Source organism: Lepidochelys kempii, chromosome 10 (genome assembly GCF_965140265.1).
Source record: "Lepidochelys kempii isolate rLepKem1 chromosome 10, rLepKem1.hap2, whole genome shotgun sequence".
Classification (NCBI taxonomy): domain Eukaryota; kingdom Metazoa; phylum Chordata; order Testudines; family Cheloniidae; genus Lepidochelys; species Lepidochelys kempii.
The window spans coordinates 31,818,570-31,833,113 of NC_133265.1; the positions used below are offsets into that span (position 1 = coordinate 31,818,570).

The 14,544-nt window shown below is 42.8% G+C and overlaps 1 protein-coding gene across 13 annotated transcripts in view; it reads right to left on the reverse strand.

Annotated features, from left to right (window-relative positions):
• Positions 1 to 14,544, reverse strand: part of NPRL3 (NPR3 like, GATOR1 complex subunit) — a 102,588-nt gene that overhangs the window by 26,542 nt on the left and 61,502 nt on the right. For all 13 annotated transcript variants that reach the window (XM_073362672.1, XM_073362666.1, XM_073362671.1 and 10 more), the window contains one exon: positions 12,065 to 12,194. In XM_073362672.1, the coding sequence (XP_073218773.1) occupies positions 12,065 to 12,194 (130 nt within the window). The remainder of the gene's footprint in view (positions 1 to 12,064; positions 12,195 to 14,544) is intronic.

A 14,544-nucleotide genomic window follows, 5' to 3' on the forward strand; every position in this document is an offset into this window, starting at 1 on the left:
GTGTCTGAAAATCCCACTAGGCACCTAAACAACTTTAAAAATTTGGCCTTGAGGCTCTTGGGCTAGCTGCTTCTCAGGCAATGGGGGAAGGTTAGTCTGAGCCATCTCACACCTGGCAAGTTCCACTGGCTAGACAGTGAAGTCTGCTTTTCTAGTTCCTTGAATTACCTTGATTTTTTCAAGATCTTGTGTGTTGAGCTATTTTAACCTTACTATAGCTTTAATTATTGATATTTTCACTAGCATGTGGTGGTGCTCCTAGGGCATTAGGTTGCCCCAATTCAGCCCCACTTTCTAGTGCAAGCACATTCTTTGTGTTACAGCATCCAAAAAAACAAAGTACAGAACATCCCTCAACTGATGCCGAAAGCAGCAGACACAGAGTAAGCGAGCGAGAGCTGCCTGTGGACTTGGCGGCGACCCACTTCCAGAGGGTTTGGAGAATGCATCATCTGCCTGGCTGAATTTCACATGAACAGCCTTTTCATTTCACAAAACATTGCAGGCCCCCAAGTATTAACTAGTAGGTATTGAAAACACTGATTCACTGACAAAAGCTGCTCAAGGACTTCATAGCAACCAGCAGTGTTTTGGTGAGAAACACAGGCAGAATGAGCTCAGATCCTCTGAAGGAAACTAAATCTGCTGTATTAATCATTATGGTAAATGGGCCAAACCTCAGTAAAACCCCTCAAATTAAACTTTTCGGCCCACACAATTCTCATTTTTCTAAAAGCTGAACAACCTTCAGTCTGGCTCTGTCCTCCCTGCCTTGTCTTCTACCAAGTCCCAAGCACACGTGCCTTTTGCTGCCTGGCACACACCCAGTGTCTATTCAGGAATTCCCTGCCTCTTGGGGCTGCTGGACATATAATTTGGGGATCTCCCTCAAACACCTCTTTGTAAGAAAATCTGTGTTATTAATTTTAATTATACAATAATCGACTCAGAGCAGAGAGTGAGACACAGCTGAAAAGTGTACAACGAACGGGTACTGTGAGTACCATATATTATGGATCAACTTTGCCAACAACTGAAACAAACCTACAAGATAGAATAAGAAATTTCGCCTAACAATTATGTCAAGATGCTAGCTCCCTCCAGAGTCATGCACAATGGAGAGATGCAATTACTGAAGTGCAATTACAAACTGTAAGCTTAAAGAAATTTTACCCTAAATTCCAACCAGTTTGTTAGTGTAGTAAGAAGAGTCCTGAAACATAAATTCTTGTATCAGAGGCCCAGTCTGAGGCCTGAAGCCTGAACCAAAGTACTTCCAGGCAGTGATAAGCAAAGCTGGGCTGTGAGCCAGAGGCAGGTCCCACTCACAGAAGTTGGCAAGAAAAGGTTGTTAGAGGCTCGTACACACACAAGTGCTAATGAGAGGAACTTGTGCCAAGACGGCAGCAGAACACTCCACATACATAACAAGGAACAGGCAGGTGCATCTTAAAGACAGGGTCAAAAGGACAACATGATGGATAGATTTGTTTGAACTATGATAAATAATCTGTCCCGCAACGGTATAAAAGTAGGTCCCGGAGTGCATATCTTTGTCCAGCATGGGGGCAGTGGAGTGTCCCGCCACTGACTGAGCTGAGTCCATTGCCAGGGAGCACAAATTCGTAGTATGCCCTGTAGTCTCTATAGGGAACTATTACTGTGCTTCATTTGACAGTAAACCTGGCTCGGGTTCCTTCGTACCTTACTAGAGTCTGTGGTTTTGGGGAGGTTCTCTCAGGGTCTGCTGTGTTAGCTATCTGCGCAGAACTGGGGCAGCACACAGAGGGAACACGCACGCAGCCAACTTATCATCCAACAAGAGTGGAGTACCACACCGGTAGCTACCGACAACAGTTAGTATGCAACAGTTCACCAATTAGCTAATTTCATAACCTTCCCAGAGCTTTAAATGTCCTTTCATCTCAAGAAAAACCACCCAAAAAACCAAGACCTCAAAAAAATCAATGAAAATTCAAGGAACTATGAATGCTGACTTCAAAGGAAGACAGTCTAGCGAAAAGAACCTGCACAGGTACAGGATGGCTCAGACTAACCCTCTCCTACCGCCTGTGAAGCTGCTAGCACAACAGCATCACTCTTGCGCACAGGGCTCCATGACCAATGCGAAAATCATTCCCCAGAATTAAGAGGCCCCTTCATAGACAAACAGACATGGACGTTAACAGTAATGCCATTATATAGTAGTCTCTCTCTCTCTCTCTCTCTCTCTCTCATGCAATATGGATCAATACGTGCATTTCACACAAGTCTATTTTCTTTTGAAAACTTTTGCCAAAAAAGTAGCCAGCATATCTTATTTTGTTAATAAAGCTGTCACCCCAAAGTTTATTTTAGTTGCATGAAGTGTTATGCAGCTACATGGTCTGTAGAGATGGACAGACCAACACACACTTCTTTCTACCAGATTCCATGCACTTAACATTTATGTGTCTAGGCATTTGAGATATTCGTATAGGCAGGATCAATCTTGGCACAGACACATTAGCATACATTTCCAAACCATGAGCCAAATTCTCCACACATATCCATACACAACTCCCAGTAATACTGATGTTTAAATATCCGAAAGCAAAGCTTGGCTCATATTTACAATGTTCCAAACTAATGAAGTGAAAGTTATTTCCTCTTCCTTTTACTCCATCCAACCCACCTGAAACACTACTGCTAAAGTCATCTTCCTTCTGCCCCTTCTGTCACACTCTTATGGTGGGAATTATTCAGCTGTGGGGGCACTTTCAGATGTCAGCAAGATTTATCAGATTCCTGGGCATTACACAGGCCAGTGCCTGTACCTCCTCATCACAACACAGTTCACCTGATTTTGGAGAGAAAAAGCAGACCCTTGTTTCAGATCTACTCGAAGCAGCTCCTTTGGGTACGTTTACACTGCAATTAAAAGCCTGTGGCTGGCCCATTCCAGCTGACTTGAGCTCAGGCGAAGGGGCTATTTAATTGTGGTGTACACATTCAGGATCAGGTTGGAGCCCAGGCTCTAGAACCCTGAGAGGTGGGAGGGTCCCTGAGCTCATTCTGCAGCCCAAGCACATGCATCTACACCGCAATTAAACAGCCCCTTAGCCCAAGCCCTGCAAGCCTGAGTCTGTTGGCAGGCCAGTGTCTAACTGCAGTGTAGACATACCTTTTGCCTCTGGGTATGCAGTGTAGCTCCTTGTCCTCTGGGGAACAGAGTGGGTCCCTTATTTTAGAAGAGGAATATGAACCCTTTCCTGGCAGGTGCCACAAACGAGTTCCTCTCCCTGGCAGAGTGGAGAGAGGTTTTGTGCTGTCCCACTGGCAGACTATGCCATCACCTATATGTTATTTGTATCCCTTCATGAATTCCTGATGCAGGACCAGGTTTGACAGCTCAAGCAGTTTCATGGGGCAGGACCATTTCTCTCCATGCAGGCTTTTAACATCATTCTTGCCAGGCTGGCTGCGGGGAGGTGTGTGTATACAAACACACCCATCCTTGAAACCTTTCACTCTCATCTTGACCTTGGAAGTATTCAGAGGAATTCTGTTTAAAGGGAACAAAAACTCCAAACCTCAAATGCCATGTGTCACATCACAGCCACTGCACACGCCCTCTTTCTGCCTCATTTAGTAATGGGATACTAACAAATACTTTAAAAGAGCCAACATTAAAGTACTACCTGAATGGAACAACTGCTGTGGCAACTTCAATGATATTTTAGCTTGGGTTTGCTTAACAGCAAATATCTCCTCTTTTTATTGGTGGATGATGTAGCTCACAGAAAGTTGCTGTATTTCAGAAAGCTAGCTGGGGCAGGAACCAGGTGTTCTTATGTTTGGACATCACCCAGCACATTGTGAACATAACCACAATATAAATAAGCAGCCACTGGAGACAAGGAATGTAAACAAAGTTCTGTAGTTGATGCCCTCCCCTCTTTCGGAACAGTTTGGTGGCCTCACTGACTATAAAAGTAGCAGCTTCTTCAGGGGATCTTAATAAAAAGTTAATAGATTTCTTCTTCTGAGATACTGGGCATATTTCAGTTCACTCTGTCACAAGGGATATCATTTGTCAATCACTAAACAGCTATAAGAAGTTGCATTTCAATGGGGAATACAGAAGCTACCATGAAATTTGACCACCTTTCAAGCCAGATTTAAATGAGACTTCAGCTTCCCTTTCAAGGCAGGAAGATAGGATTGTTGAACTGAGGATATTAATCATAATACAGACTAAGTAAAAACACCATCATTGCAGTCACTTCTGATATGCACAATCTGAACAACCCTGAAGTGTCATGTCATCCCTACAGCCTTGTTACGTTTCTCCTGTGTTATGCACCATACGGAGGGCTAATCTCAAGTTTACATCAATACTTACACAGCAGAGCAAGTGTGGTGACCTGACTAGGCTATGCTAACTATGAGGAGAGGCAGAGGAAAACCAAGACTAAAAAGGATAATTTAAATTTTTTAGAACTTTCTAAGGGAAAACTCCAAAATTGTACCAGGAGCATAAATAATCTAGAACAGGGATTAACAACCTTTGGCATGCGGTCCGCCAGGGAAAGCCACTGGTGGGCTGGGACAGTTTGTTTACCTGCAGACGCTGCAAGTAAACAAACTGTCCTGGCCTGCCACCGGCTTTCCCTAGCGGACCGCATGGCAACGGTTACCGATCCCTGATCTAGACCATTACCAGAGACTTACTACGTATACTAATAAGCTATAGGATACCAACTCATTAATCTTTGTGAGCTTTTACATGTTGTACAGTTAATACCAAATGCATTGTTATTATGAACAAAAGAGATCGCTCTACAAGATACTGTGTCACTTCAGAGAAGAATAAAATTTTTCTCTCCTTGGATGTAAGTCCAGCTCCACTCTTGCTGTTCTGTTCTTTTCCTCTCTTCAGCCTGAAGTGCTCCTCAGATTCAATGTTACTGTGGCTGTACCTCTTTTCACCATGTTTATGGGGTTTCTTCACCTAAGGGGCCCTTGCTCATCCATTAGGCACTTTTGAACTGTATTCCATCAACAGATGTTCCAACAGTCACACTCTCTGTTCATGAACTTTAGGTCCTTTGTGGGTATGCCTCCCTTTACTGCTTCCAGGATCTGTTTGCATCTAATACAGCTTTTTGATCAATTTCCCTTTTCACCAATTATTTCCTTTCATTTTTTTCCTCGATACTCACTCTCTGGTAAATCTGTATCTTCTCCCCCCGTCCCTCCTCCTTCTCTAACAGGATCTGGTCACATATCAAGGTCTATTTTTTCTGCATGTCCTGACCTGAAATCTTTCCTATTTTCTTTTTCCTCCTCACTTCCCAGTCCCATACTTTTATTCTCCTCTCTTTTAGTTTATCACCTTACCTCCAACCCAGGCCCCCCATTTATCCTCGAGCTCAGCATTTCAATTCTTCTCTGCCTCTAACAGCTTTTTCCAGCTGCCCCTTTGGGTGGATTCCAAGCCCCCTCCCTTTTCCTCTCCTTGGCAATCGTCTCTTTCCCAGGACAGCATTCTGTGCTGCTGCATCACATCTGTAGCAGGTGCTCGTGCCAGGGTGAAGATTACTACACAAGCAGTTTCAGAAACAAGGCCTGGCTGGGATTTTGGTACTGAGCTCTGCAGACAGTTCATTTGAACATGGCCATTATGAACTTCCTGCCTCATTTTCCATCAAGTGAGCATCTCTTTGTTTTGGAGAGGAAATGGACATTCCAGATAGAGCTCTCTCAGAGGTGCATTCCTCCCTACCACTTTTCCTGATCTAGATCTGAAACTCATTGCTTTCCTCTGAGCCATGGGAGTCTCTTAATCTTCACATCTGGTTTCAAAACCTTACCAATCAGATGGCCTCGTTCCTGATACCAGAAAGAGCTTGGACACCTGAGCAGGCAATGGCATGCTTAGCCATGGGGGACTGCTCATAAAGCTTAGTCATCAGCTGGTGCTGTAGGGAGTTATGTCCAGCCTTCTTCGGCTGAAGAACTTGGGCCATGCAGCAAATACAAGGATGAAACATTTTGCTTTCTTTTAATCTATGATTAAGTCTAAATTTTAAGCTCATTCTCATGGCTCCTTCACTCCACTCTCCTCATCCCTGCCTCCAATCTGCCTCCTCATCCCCACCCCCATCCCTGCCTCCTTCCAGTCTGTTATCTGGTATGCAACAACATGTACATTGTTTCCACTAGTAAATTTCAACACCCCTTTCCCTTCCCTCCATCTCTATGACGCCATTTCCCATCACAGCTGTAGGCCAAGCTCCAGATCCAGCTGCGTAGCGTAGTGTACAGTTGTGTGACACTCTGTATGCAAGAAGCTGGTAATAATACAGGGCATTGTATTTATTGACAAATAAGCACACAACAGACATTTTGGTTCTGAAAAGCAAAGACTTTATGCATTACCCCATCTGGAGACACAATACAGAACACAGCGCACTGAACTCTGCAAGGGCAAGACTAAGTCCTTCAATATTCTTTGCCTTCCTGGAAACAGAGAGCATTTATAAAATTCTTTATTTAACACACTGATTTTTAGAAGCCTGTTTCCTGTGATCAGATCTTCAGAGTGGTTTTTTTTCCCCATGAAAAAGGAAAAGGAAAATGTCAAGAAAACTGGGAATAGCGAGGTGCTGGGACAAAGGGGACAAGGAAGGTTCAATTCTGGTTTGGTTATATATTTTCTGGTTTTAATTAAAAATATAGCCACTGGAGCACATTGTCTCTCCTCACTCCAGTCTGGGATTAGTCTAATTTAACCTGACACACACACTCAAGGATTACATTTGAAAAAATAGAATAGCTACTGGGGAAGCTTTCAGTTCAAAAGCAAAGGAAAGAGGATAGCATACAGTACACCCTCGCTATAACGCCCTTCATTATAACAAGCCTTCAGCTATAATGAACATAGTCCCTGTATCCCAACTACAGTACAGTAATTTTTTTTTAAAAAAATGAAAGTTGCACATACATGAACTGTTTTTATCCAGCTCTGCCACTCCACCACATGGCTGGCAGCTCCACCGCCTGTTCATTTTCATTGTCCTTTCACTATAATGAACTCCTGGCTATAAGAAACAAAAGGCTTGGGTCCCAGCAAGTTCATTATAGCGAGGGTGTACTGCATTTATATTGGCAAAAATAAATGGTTGTTTGAGCAGGCTCATTTAATTGGACTGACATTCACTACACTATGGTCAAAAAAACAAAACCACAATTAAAACATTTCCTTATTTTAGACCTACCAGATACTTTAGGTCTCTGCTATCACTGTAAATCAAATCAATGCATTACTCTAGAACTTATCAACATTCCAATCATCAGGTGACAGGCTTAGCTTTGGACCTTTACTTCAGTTGACGGAACAACACTCACCCAATATTTCTCTTTGAAGTCTTGCAAGCACTATTTTTAAATCCAGCACACAGCAAACATGCATTTTATATTTACTATAACTGACTATATCTGCATATAAATGGTACTTCCACACCCTCTACAACAAAAGCTGCCCTGGATTTGCCACATAATGACTTCCAGATGCATTGCAGATCTGACTGAGAGTCCTATTTGTGCTATTCTCTCAATCACATGCAGCCCCCTCCAATTCCTATTCCCTCACATGCTCATTTTCCACTGCACTATTGTACAATCCATAATTAATTCAGTTCATCTGCAAAATGGAGGCTTCACCTAGCAACCACTGTTAAAAAAAAACAAACAATAAAAAATTAAAAGCATCTTTTGTTCAGTGAGAAACAGCAAGCCATCCCCAGTTACACCCAGCACCTTCTTCAGAGCCAAGCTGGTCCTATCCTGGAAGAATCAAATAACTAGGAGTAATGGAAATGTGAATTATTAAAAATACCTACTATAGTGGAGGAGGCCAATGACAACATGTCTACAGGGGAGGTTTTTACCCAGACAGTTGGTTTTTACCCAGACTCCCACCTGCCTGGGCATGGGGAGAAATCTCCCTTAAGGACTTGTTATTCAGGGTTGTCCATTTATGGGGAGTTTACACCTCCCTCTGACACAGCTGGTTCAGACACTTTGAAGTATGGGGGCCCCACATTCCTCTCCCCTCATTTTGGAAATAGCCAGATGTAGGAAATTAAGATATGGGACAGCAATAGCCCTCATTGGGAAACACATTCAAGTATTCCAGCAAGAACCAGTTTTCATATGACTGGAATATGAGCCTTTGAAAATTCATACTGTGCGTGGATACATAGATGAGACAGTGGTGTAGGGAACAGGGATTTAAGTTTATTAGGAACTGGGGAACTTTTGGGGACAGGAGGAGTCTATACAGGAAGGCTGGGCTCCACCTAAACCAAAACAGAACCAGACTGCTAGTATGTAAAATTAAAAAGGTTGTAGAAGTGTTGTTAAACTAAGGGCTGGGGGATGGCTGACAGGTGCAGACAGAGAAATCCGTTAGGTGAGGATCTATTAAGGGAGATTCTGTATACCATACTAAGGAGGAGAAGATGGAAGTTGATAAAGTACAGGTAGGAACTGAAGAGAAACAGTCCAATGAAAAAAAGGAGTCTAATTCAATTACAGCACATAATGGCAGACAGCTAAAAAGTGGCAAATTTTAAAACTGCTTGTATACAAATGTTAGAAGTCTAAATATTAAGATGTGTGAACTTAAGTGCCTGATATTAAATCAGGATATTGATATAACAGGCATCACAGAATCTTGGTGGAACGATGATAATCAATGGGACATGGTAGTATCAGGGTACAAAATATGTAGGAATGACTGAGTAGGTTGTTCTGGGGGTGAGTGGCACTATATATGAAAGAAAACAAAGCGTCAGAGTAAAAATAGTAAATGGCTCAAACTGTACCACAGAATCTCTATGGATAGAAATTCCATGCTTCAATAATAAGAATATTCCACACCTGACTAGGACGGTGATGATGATTATGAAATGCTCAGGGAGATCAGAAAGGCTAAAAAAAGAAAACTCAATAATAATGGGGGATTTCAAATAGCCTCATATTGACTGGGTACATGCCACCTCAGAACAGGATGCAGAGATACATTTTCTTGACATCTTAAATGACTGCTTCTTGGAGCAGCTAGTTCTGGAGCCCACAAGGAGAGACACAATGCTTTATTTACTCCTAGGTAGAGCACAGGATCTGGTCCAAGAGATGAATGTAGCTGAACCACATGGTAATACTGACCTTAATATGAGGAGAATCTAAATGAATTATTTGTATCGGTCTTCACTGCAGAGAATATGAGGGCAATTCCCACACCTGAGCCACTCTTTTTAGGTGACAAATCTGAGGAACTATCCCAAATGGAGGTGTCAATGGAGGTGGTTTTGGAACAAACTGATACATTAAACAGTAATAAGTCACCAGTACCACATGGTATTCACCAAAGAGTTCTGAAGGAACTCAAATATGAAATTGCACTACTAACTGTGGTATGTAACCCACCACTTAAAATCAGCCTCTGTACCAGATGACTGGAGGATAGCGCAAATAGGACATTAACTTCTTTAAAAGGCTCCAGAGGGAATCATGGCAATTACAGGCCAGTAAGCCTAACTTCAGTACCAGACAAATTGGTTGAAAACGGAATGTATAACAATGGGGTTTATGTTATAACGCATTGTATTATTTAATTCAAAATTCTGTTATTTCATAAATGTAAAATGTTATCTATAAAGCGAGTTTAAGAAAGATAATAGTTGATATACAGTGGATAATAATCGTTCACAGTAGTTTATGATAAGCTTTAGTAGAAACAACTAACTGATTTACGTGATTATTTCCCACTTAATTGATTTATACTTTACCCCGAACTGATTGAGAACAAACATAATTTGGCCTTTAGATTGCCTCTGCCACTCCTTATTGCTCTGATTCATGACACCGCTCCATTGGGCGCATGACAAGTATACCTTATTAGTGATCATTTGCAGTCAAAGATGGTTTCATCTTGCATAAGCTCAATGGGCAAAGTTAAGGCTGACTATGCAAATTTAGTTTGGCATTTTTTGATTTGTAAGAAGTTAACTAAACAACCTTAAGGTTCTCTTATTAACTTAATGTCTTTTTTATTGCTGTAAAATGGTACAAAGCACAGATTTATAAATATAAAGTTCCTAACAACATATAACATGAGGCTTTTGCATATACAAACAGAAACAAGGAATCCCTACCAACTCAGAGTTAAGAATAGTGTCTGAAGTTACAGTAGCTAGGAAAAAATTACAAGGGATACTAGTCCTCAATTTTCAGGACAAAACGGTCACCAAGTAGAATGAGGAAGAACCTTCATCAACGATATAACATTTCACAGATAGGTAGGTGTGTGTGTGTGTGTGTCTCTCTCTCTCTCTCTCTAAGATCACTCTTTACACACACAGTATATTTGTGTATTGGTACACTTTGAGCACTACCTCACTCAAATCATAATCAGAATAAGTTCTTCTCTTGCAATCTGACTGGCTACACTGCTGGATGTTACTCTCCTATAAATATGGACGGGGCCAATGCTGATGTCATGCATGCAGCAGAGGCCATGTCTACACCACCACTTATGTTGGCAAAATTTATATAATTTCAGACATGTAACAAAACCACACTCATGAGCAATATAAGTTTCGCTGGCATAAGAGGTAGTGTTCACAGTGCTATGTTGGTGAAAGAGCTTCTCTTGCCAACATAGCTACCGCCACTCGTTGAGAGCGATTTATTTACGTCAACGGGAAAGCTCTGTGCCGCTGTAAAGTCTCTAGTGTAGACACAGTCACAAAAGTAGGGGGACGAGTGCAAATGCAAAAAGAACCCAGTTAGAGAAGTTTTTGCCCAGGTTCAGTTTATAATAGCAACAATTACTTCAGCCTAAGGCATTTTCATAGGGCTGGTGGTCTGAGGCCATTCGCTCTTCCCAGCCTTTCACTAATCCTCAGGAAATTCCCCAAGCCTTAATCACTATTGCTTGAACAAACAGTAAAACACAAATCTGAAAACCTTGATACTATAATATTGTAACACATGCACTTTTGTTGACTACATGCTGAAGTCCACTTCTTGGATTAGCCTTTAAACTCCTTCAGCATCACACAGAAGCCTAAGTAAATACATAGTACAGCTTGCTTTTAAATCCAGATTGCAAGCCTAAAGCAGCTCGAATATATAAAAATAGCTGTTTTCCTTTGTGTTTCTGAGGAAGGTACATTCTATGTATATATTATAGATGAAAGATTCATGGGGATCGGGACAATTTTCTATAGAGCAAATAGAATTTTTCACAGATTCCAAAGCCAGAAGGAATCACTATGATCAGCTAGTGACCCAGCGGTTCCCTGTTTTAATGGGGTCTCCAGGGCCGGTGTTAGACTTGCTGGGACCAGGGGCCAAAGCCCGAGCCCCACCACCCCAGGCTGAAGCCCGAGCCCCACCACCCAGAGCCAGAGCCAAAGCCAAAGCTCCCCACCTGGGGCTGAAGCCCTCAGGGTTAGGCTTTGACCCCCCCCTCCCCGCCCGCAGCAGTGGAGCTTGGGCAGGCTCAGGCTTCGGTCCCCCTTCCTGAGGTCATGTAGCAATTTTTGTTGTCAGAAGGGGGTTGTGGTGCAATGAAGTTTGAGAACCTCTGATTAGTCTAACCTCCTGTATAACACAGGCCCATAGACCTTCCCCTAAATAATACCTGTTTGAACTAGGACTTTTTTTTTTACATCCAATTTTGATTTTCAATTTTTCCCCTTTTATCTTATTCAGGGTATTTTATAAGATGCAAAGAAGTACGCTCAGCAATTTCATTAAGCAACATACTTTTCAGCACAGACCCTCAAATGGTTCCAGCTAGACCTGCCTAAGAATTTTTATCATGTGGATGTAAAGTAATTTGAATGGGTGGCTAGGAAGCCCAGTAACTGAAAGATTTTTGAATCCACAAGAGCTCTGAAAGCTCCTCGTTGGACATTCTCATCCCCATGCTCACATTAAACAAGTCAGTCACGAGGGGTCTGATGTCTGTCAATCATGAGCTTTCACATGGTCCTCCGTAACTTACCTCCTGTACTGGTGGAGCTAGCGGATTCTTGAACTCTGATAAGGAAACTGGCAAAGAGAACTTGGAAAGCACAGATGGCAAATCATGGCCAGGAAACTGACAGGAAAATTCATCTGCCAAAGGGGAGTAACTATGGAAAAGAGGTACAAGAAGAAATTAGTCTTGCAAACAGAATTTAAATAAACTTACTAATACTCATTCATTGCACAAGACGTGCCAATTCACAACAAAAATGTTCTTTATGTTCTAGGTAAATAATAAAGAATCCCATTATAGTTTATGATATCTAATATCCTGATTGAGAAAATAATCATCATAGAACATCAGGGTTGGAAGGGACCTCAGGAGGTCATCTAGTCCAACCCCCTGCTCAAAGCAGGACCAATCCCCAACTAAATCATCCCAGCCAGGGCTTTGTCAAGCCTGACCTTAAAAACCTTTAAGGAAGGAGATTCCACCACCTCCCTAGATAACCCATTCCAGTGCTTCACCACCCTCCTAGTGAAAAAGTTTTTCTTAGTATCCAACCTAAACCGCCCCCACTGCAACTTGAGACCATTACTCCTCGTTCTGTCACCTGGTACCACTGAGAACAGTCTTAGATCCATCCTCTTTGGAACCCCCTTTCAGGTACTTGAAAGCAGCTATCAAATCCCCCCTCATTCTTCTCTTCTGCAGACTAAATAATCCCAGTTCCTTCAGCCTCTCCTCGTAAATCATATGCTCCAGCCCCCTAATCATCTTTGTTGCCCTCCACTGGACTCTTTCCAATTTTTCCATGTCCTTCTTGTAGTGTGGGGCCCAAAACTGGACACAGTACTCCAGATGAGGCCTCCCCAATGCTGAATAGAGGGGAATGATCACATCCCTCAATCTGCTGGCAATGCTCCTACTTATACAGCCCAAAATGCTGTTAGTTTTCTTGGCAACAAGGGCACACTGTTGACTCATATCCAGCTTCTCGTCCACTGTAACCCATAGGTCCTTTTCTGCAGAACTGCTGCCTAGCCACTCTGTCCCTAGTCTGTAGCAGTGCATGGGATTCTCCCGTCCTAAGTGCAGGACTCTGCACTTGTCCTTGTTGAACCTCATCAGATTTCTTTTGGCCCAATTCTCTAATTTGTCTAGGTCCCTCTGTATCCTATCCATACCCTCCAGCATATCTACCACTCCTCCCAGTTTAGTGTCATCTGCAAATTTGCAGAGGGTTCAATCCACGCCATCCTCCAGGTCATTAATAAAGATATTGAACAAAACCGGCCCCAGGACCGACCCATGGGGCACTCCGCTTGATACCGGTTGCCAACTAGACATGGAGCCATTGATCACTACCCGTTGAGCCAGATGATCTAGCCAGCTTTCTATCCACCTTATAGTCCATTTATCCAGCCCATTATTCTTGCCAGCAAGCTAAAGAAGTCTGTGGGAGACCATATCAAAAGCTTTGCTAAAGTCAAGGAATAATACGTCCACTGCTTTCCCTCATCCACAGAGCCAGTTATCTTGTCATAGAAGGCAATTAGGTTAGTCAGGCATGACTTGCCCTTGATGAATCCACGCTGACTGTTCCTTATCACTTTCCTCTAAGTGCTTCAGAATTGATTCCTTGAGGACCCGCTCCATGATTTTTCCAGGGACTGAGGCGAGGCTGACTGGCCTGTAGTTCCCAGGATCCTCCTCCTTCCCTTTTTCCAAGATGGGCACTACATTAGCCTTTTTCCAGTCATCTGGGACCTCCCCCGGTTGCCATGAGTTTTCAGCAATAATGGCCAATGACTCTACAATCACATCTGCCAACTCCTTTAGAACCCTCGGATGCAGTGCATCCGGCCCCATGGACTTGTGCTCATCCAGCTTTTCTAAATAGTCCTAAACCACTTCTTTCTCCACAAAGGGCTGGTCACCTCCTCCCCAGGCTGTGAATGAACATATTCATCATGGTATTAGCTTTTGCTACAGCAATTTTTTTATTTTTATCACAGACGCCTATTAATTGGATCTATTTTCCCATGGTCCATTATTACAGATTTTTTTTTTTAAAGATATCAAACAGATGCAATATTTTCATCTCACTATCCCTAGCTCCTTTGGAAGGACAAATCATCTCCTAAGGGTTTGTCTACACAGTGTAATGTGCACTTCCGGGGGTGGGTTTTCTAAAGCACAGTGGCGTGCTGCACATGAATTAGTCCATTGAGACCCTGCTGGTGCACACTTAAGGTTGGTCTACACTTAGAGCTGGGGATGTGAGTTAGTAGTGCAGTCACAGTAGCAAGGGCAGTGGCTTGAGCTAGCTGCCCAAGTACATACCCATGGAAGCTGTGTGGGTTTGTCCTGGAGGGGAGCTAGCCCCTCCTACTGCTAGCTGCTGTACCCTGGCTACACTACTATTTTTAGCATGCTAGCTTGATAAGATCTAGCACGAGTACATCTCCTCGAGGTAGGAATCACAACACAAACTCCGAGTGTAGGCATACTCT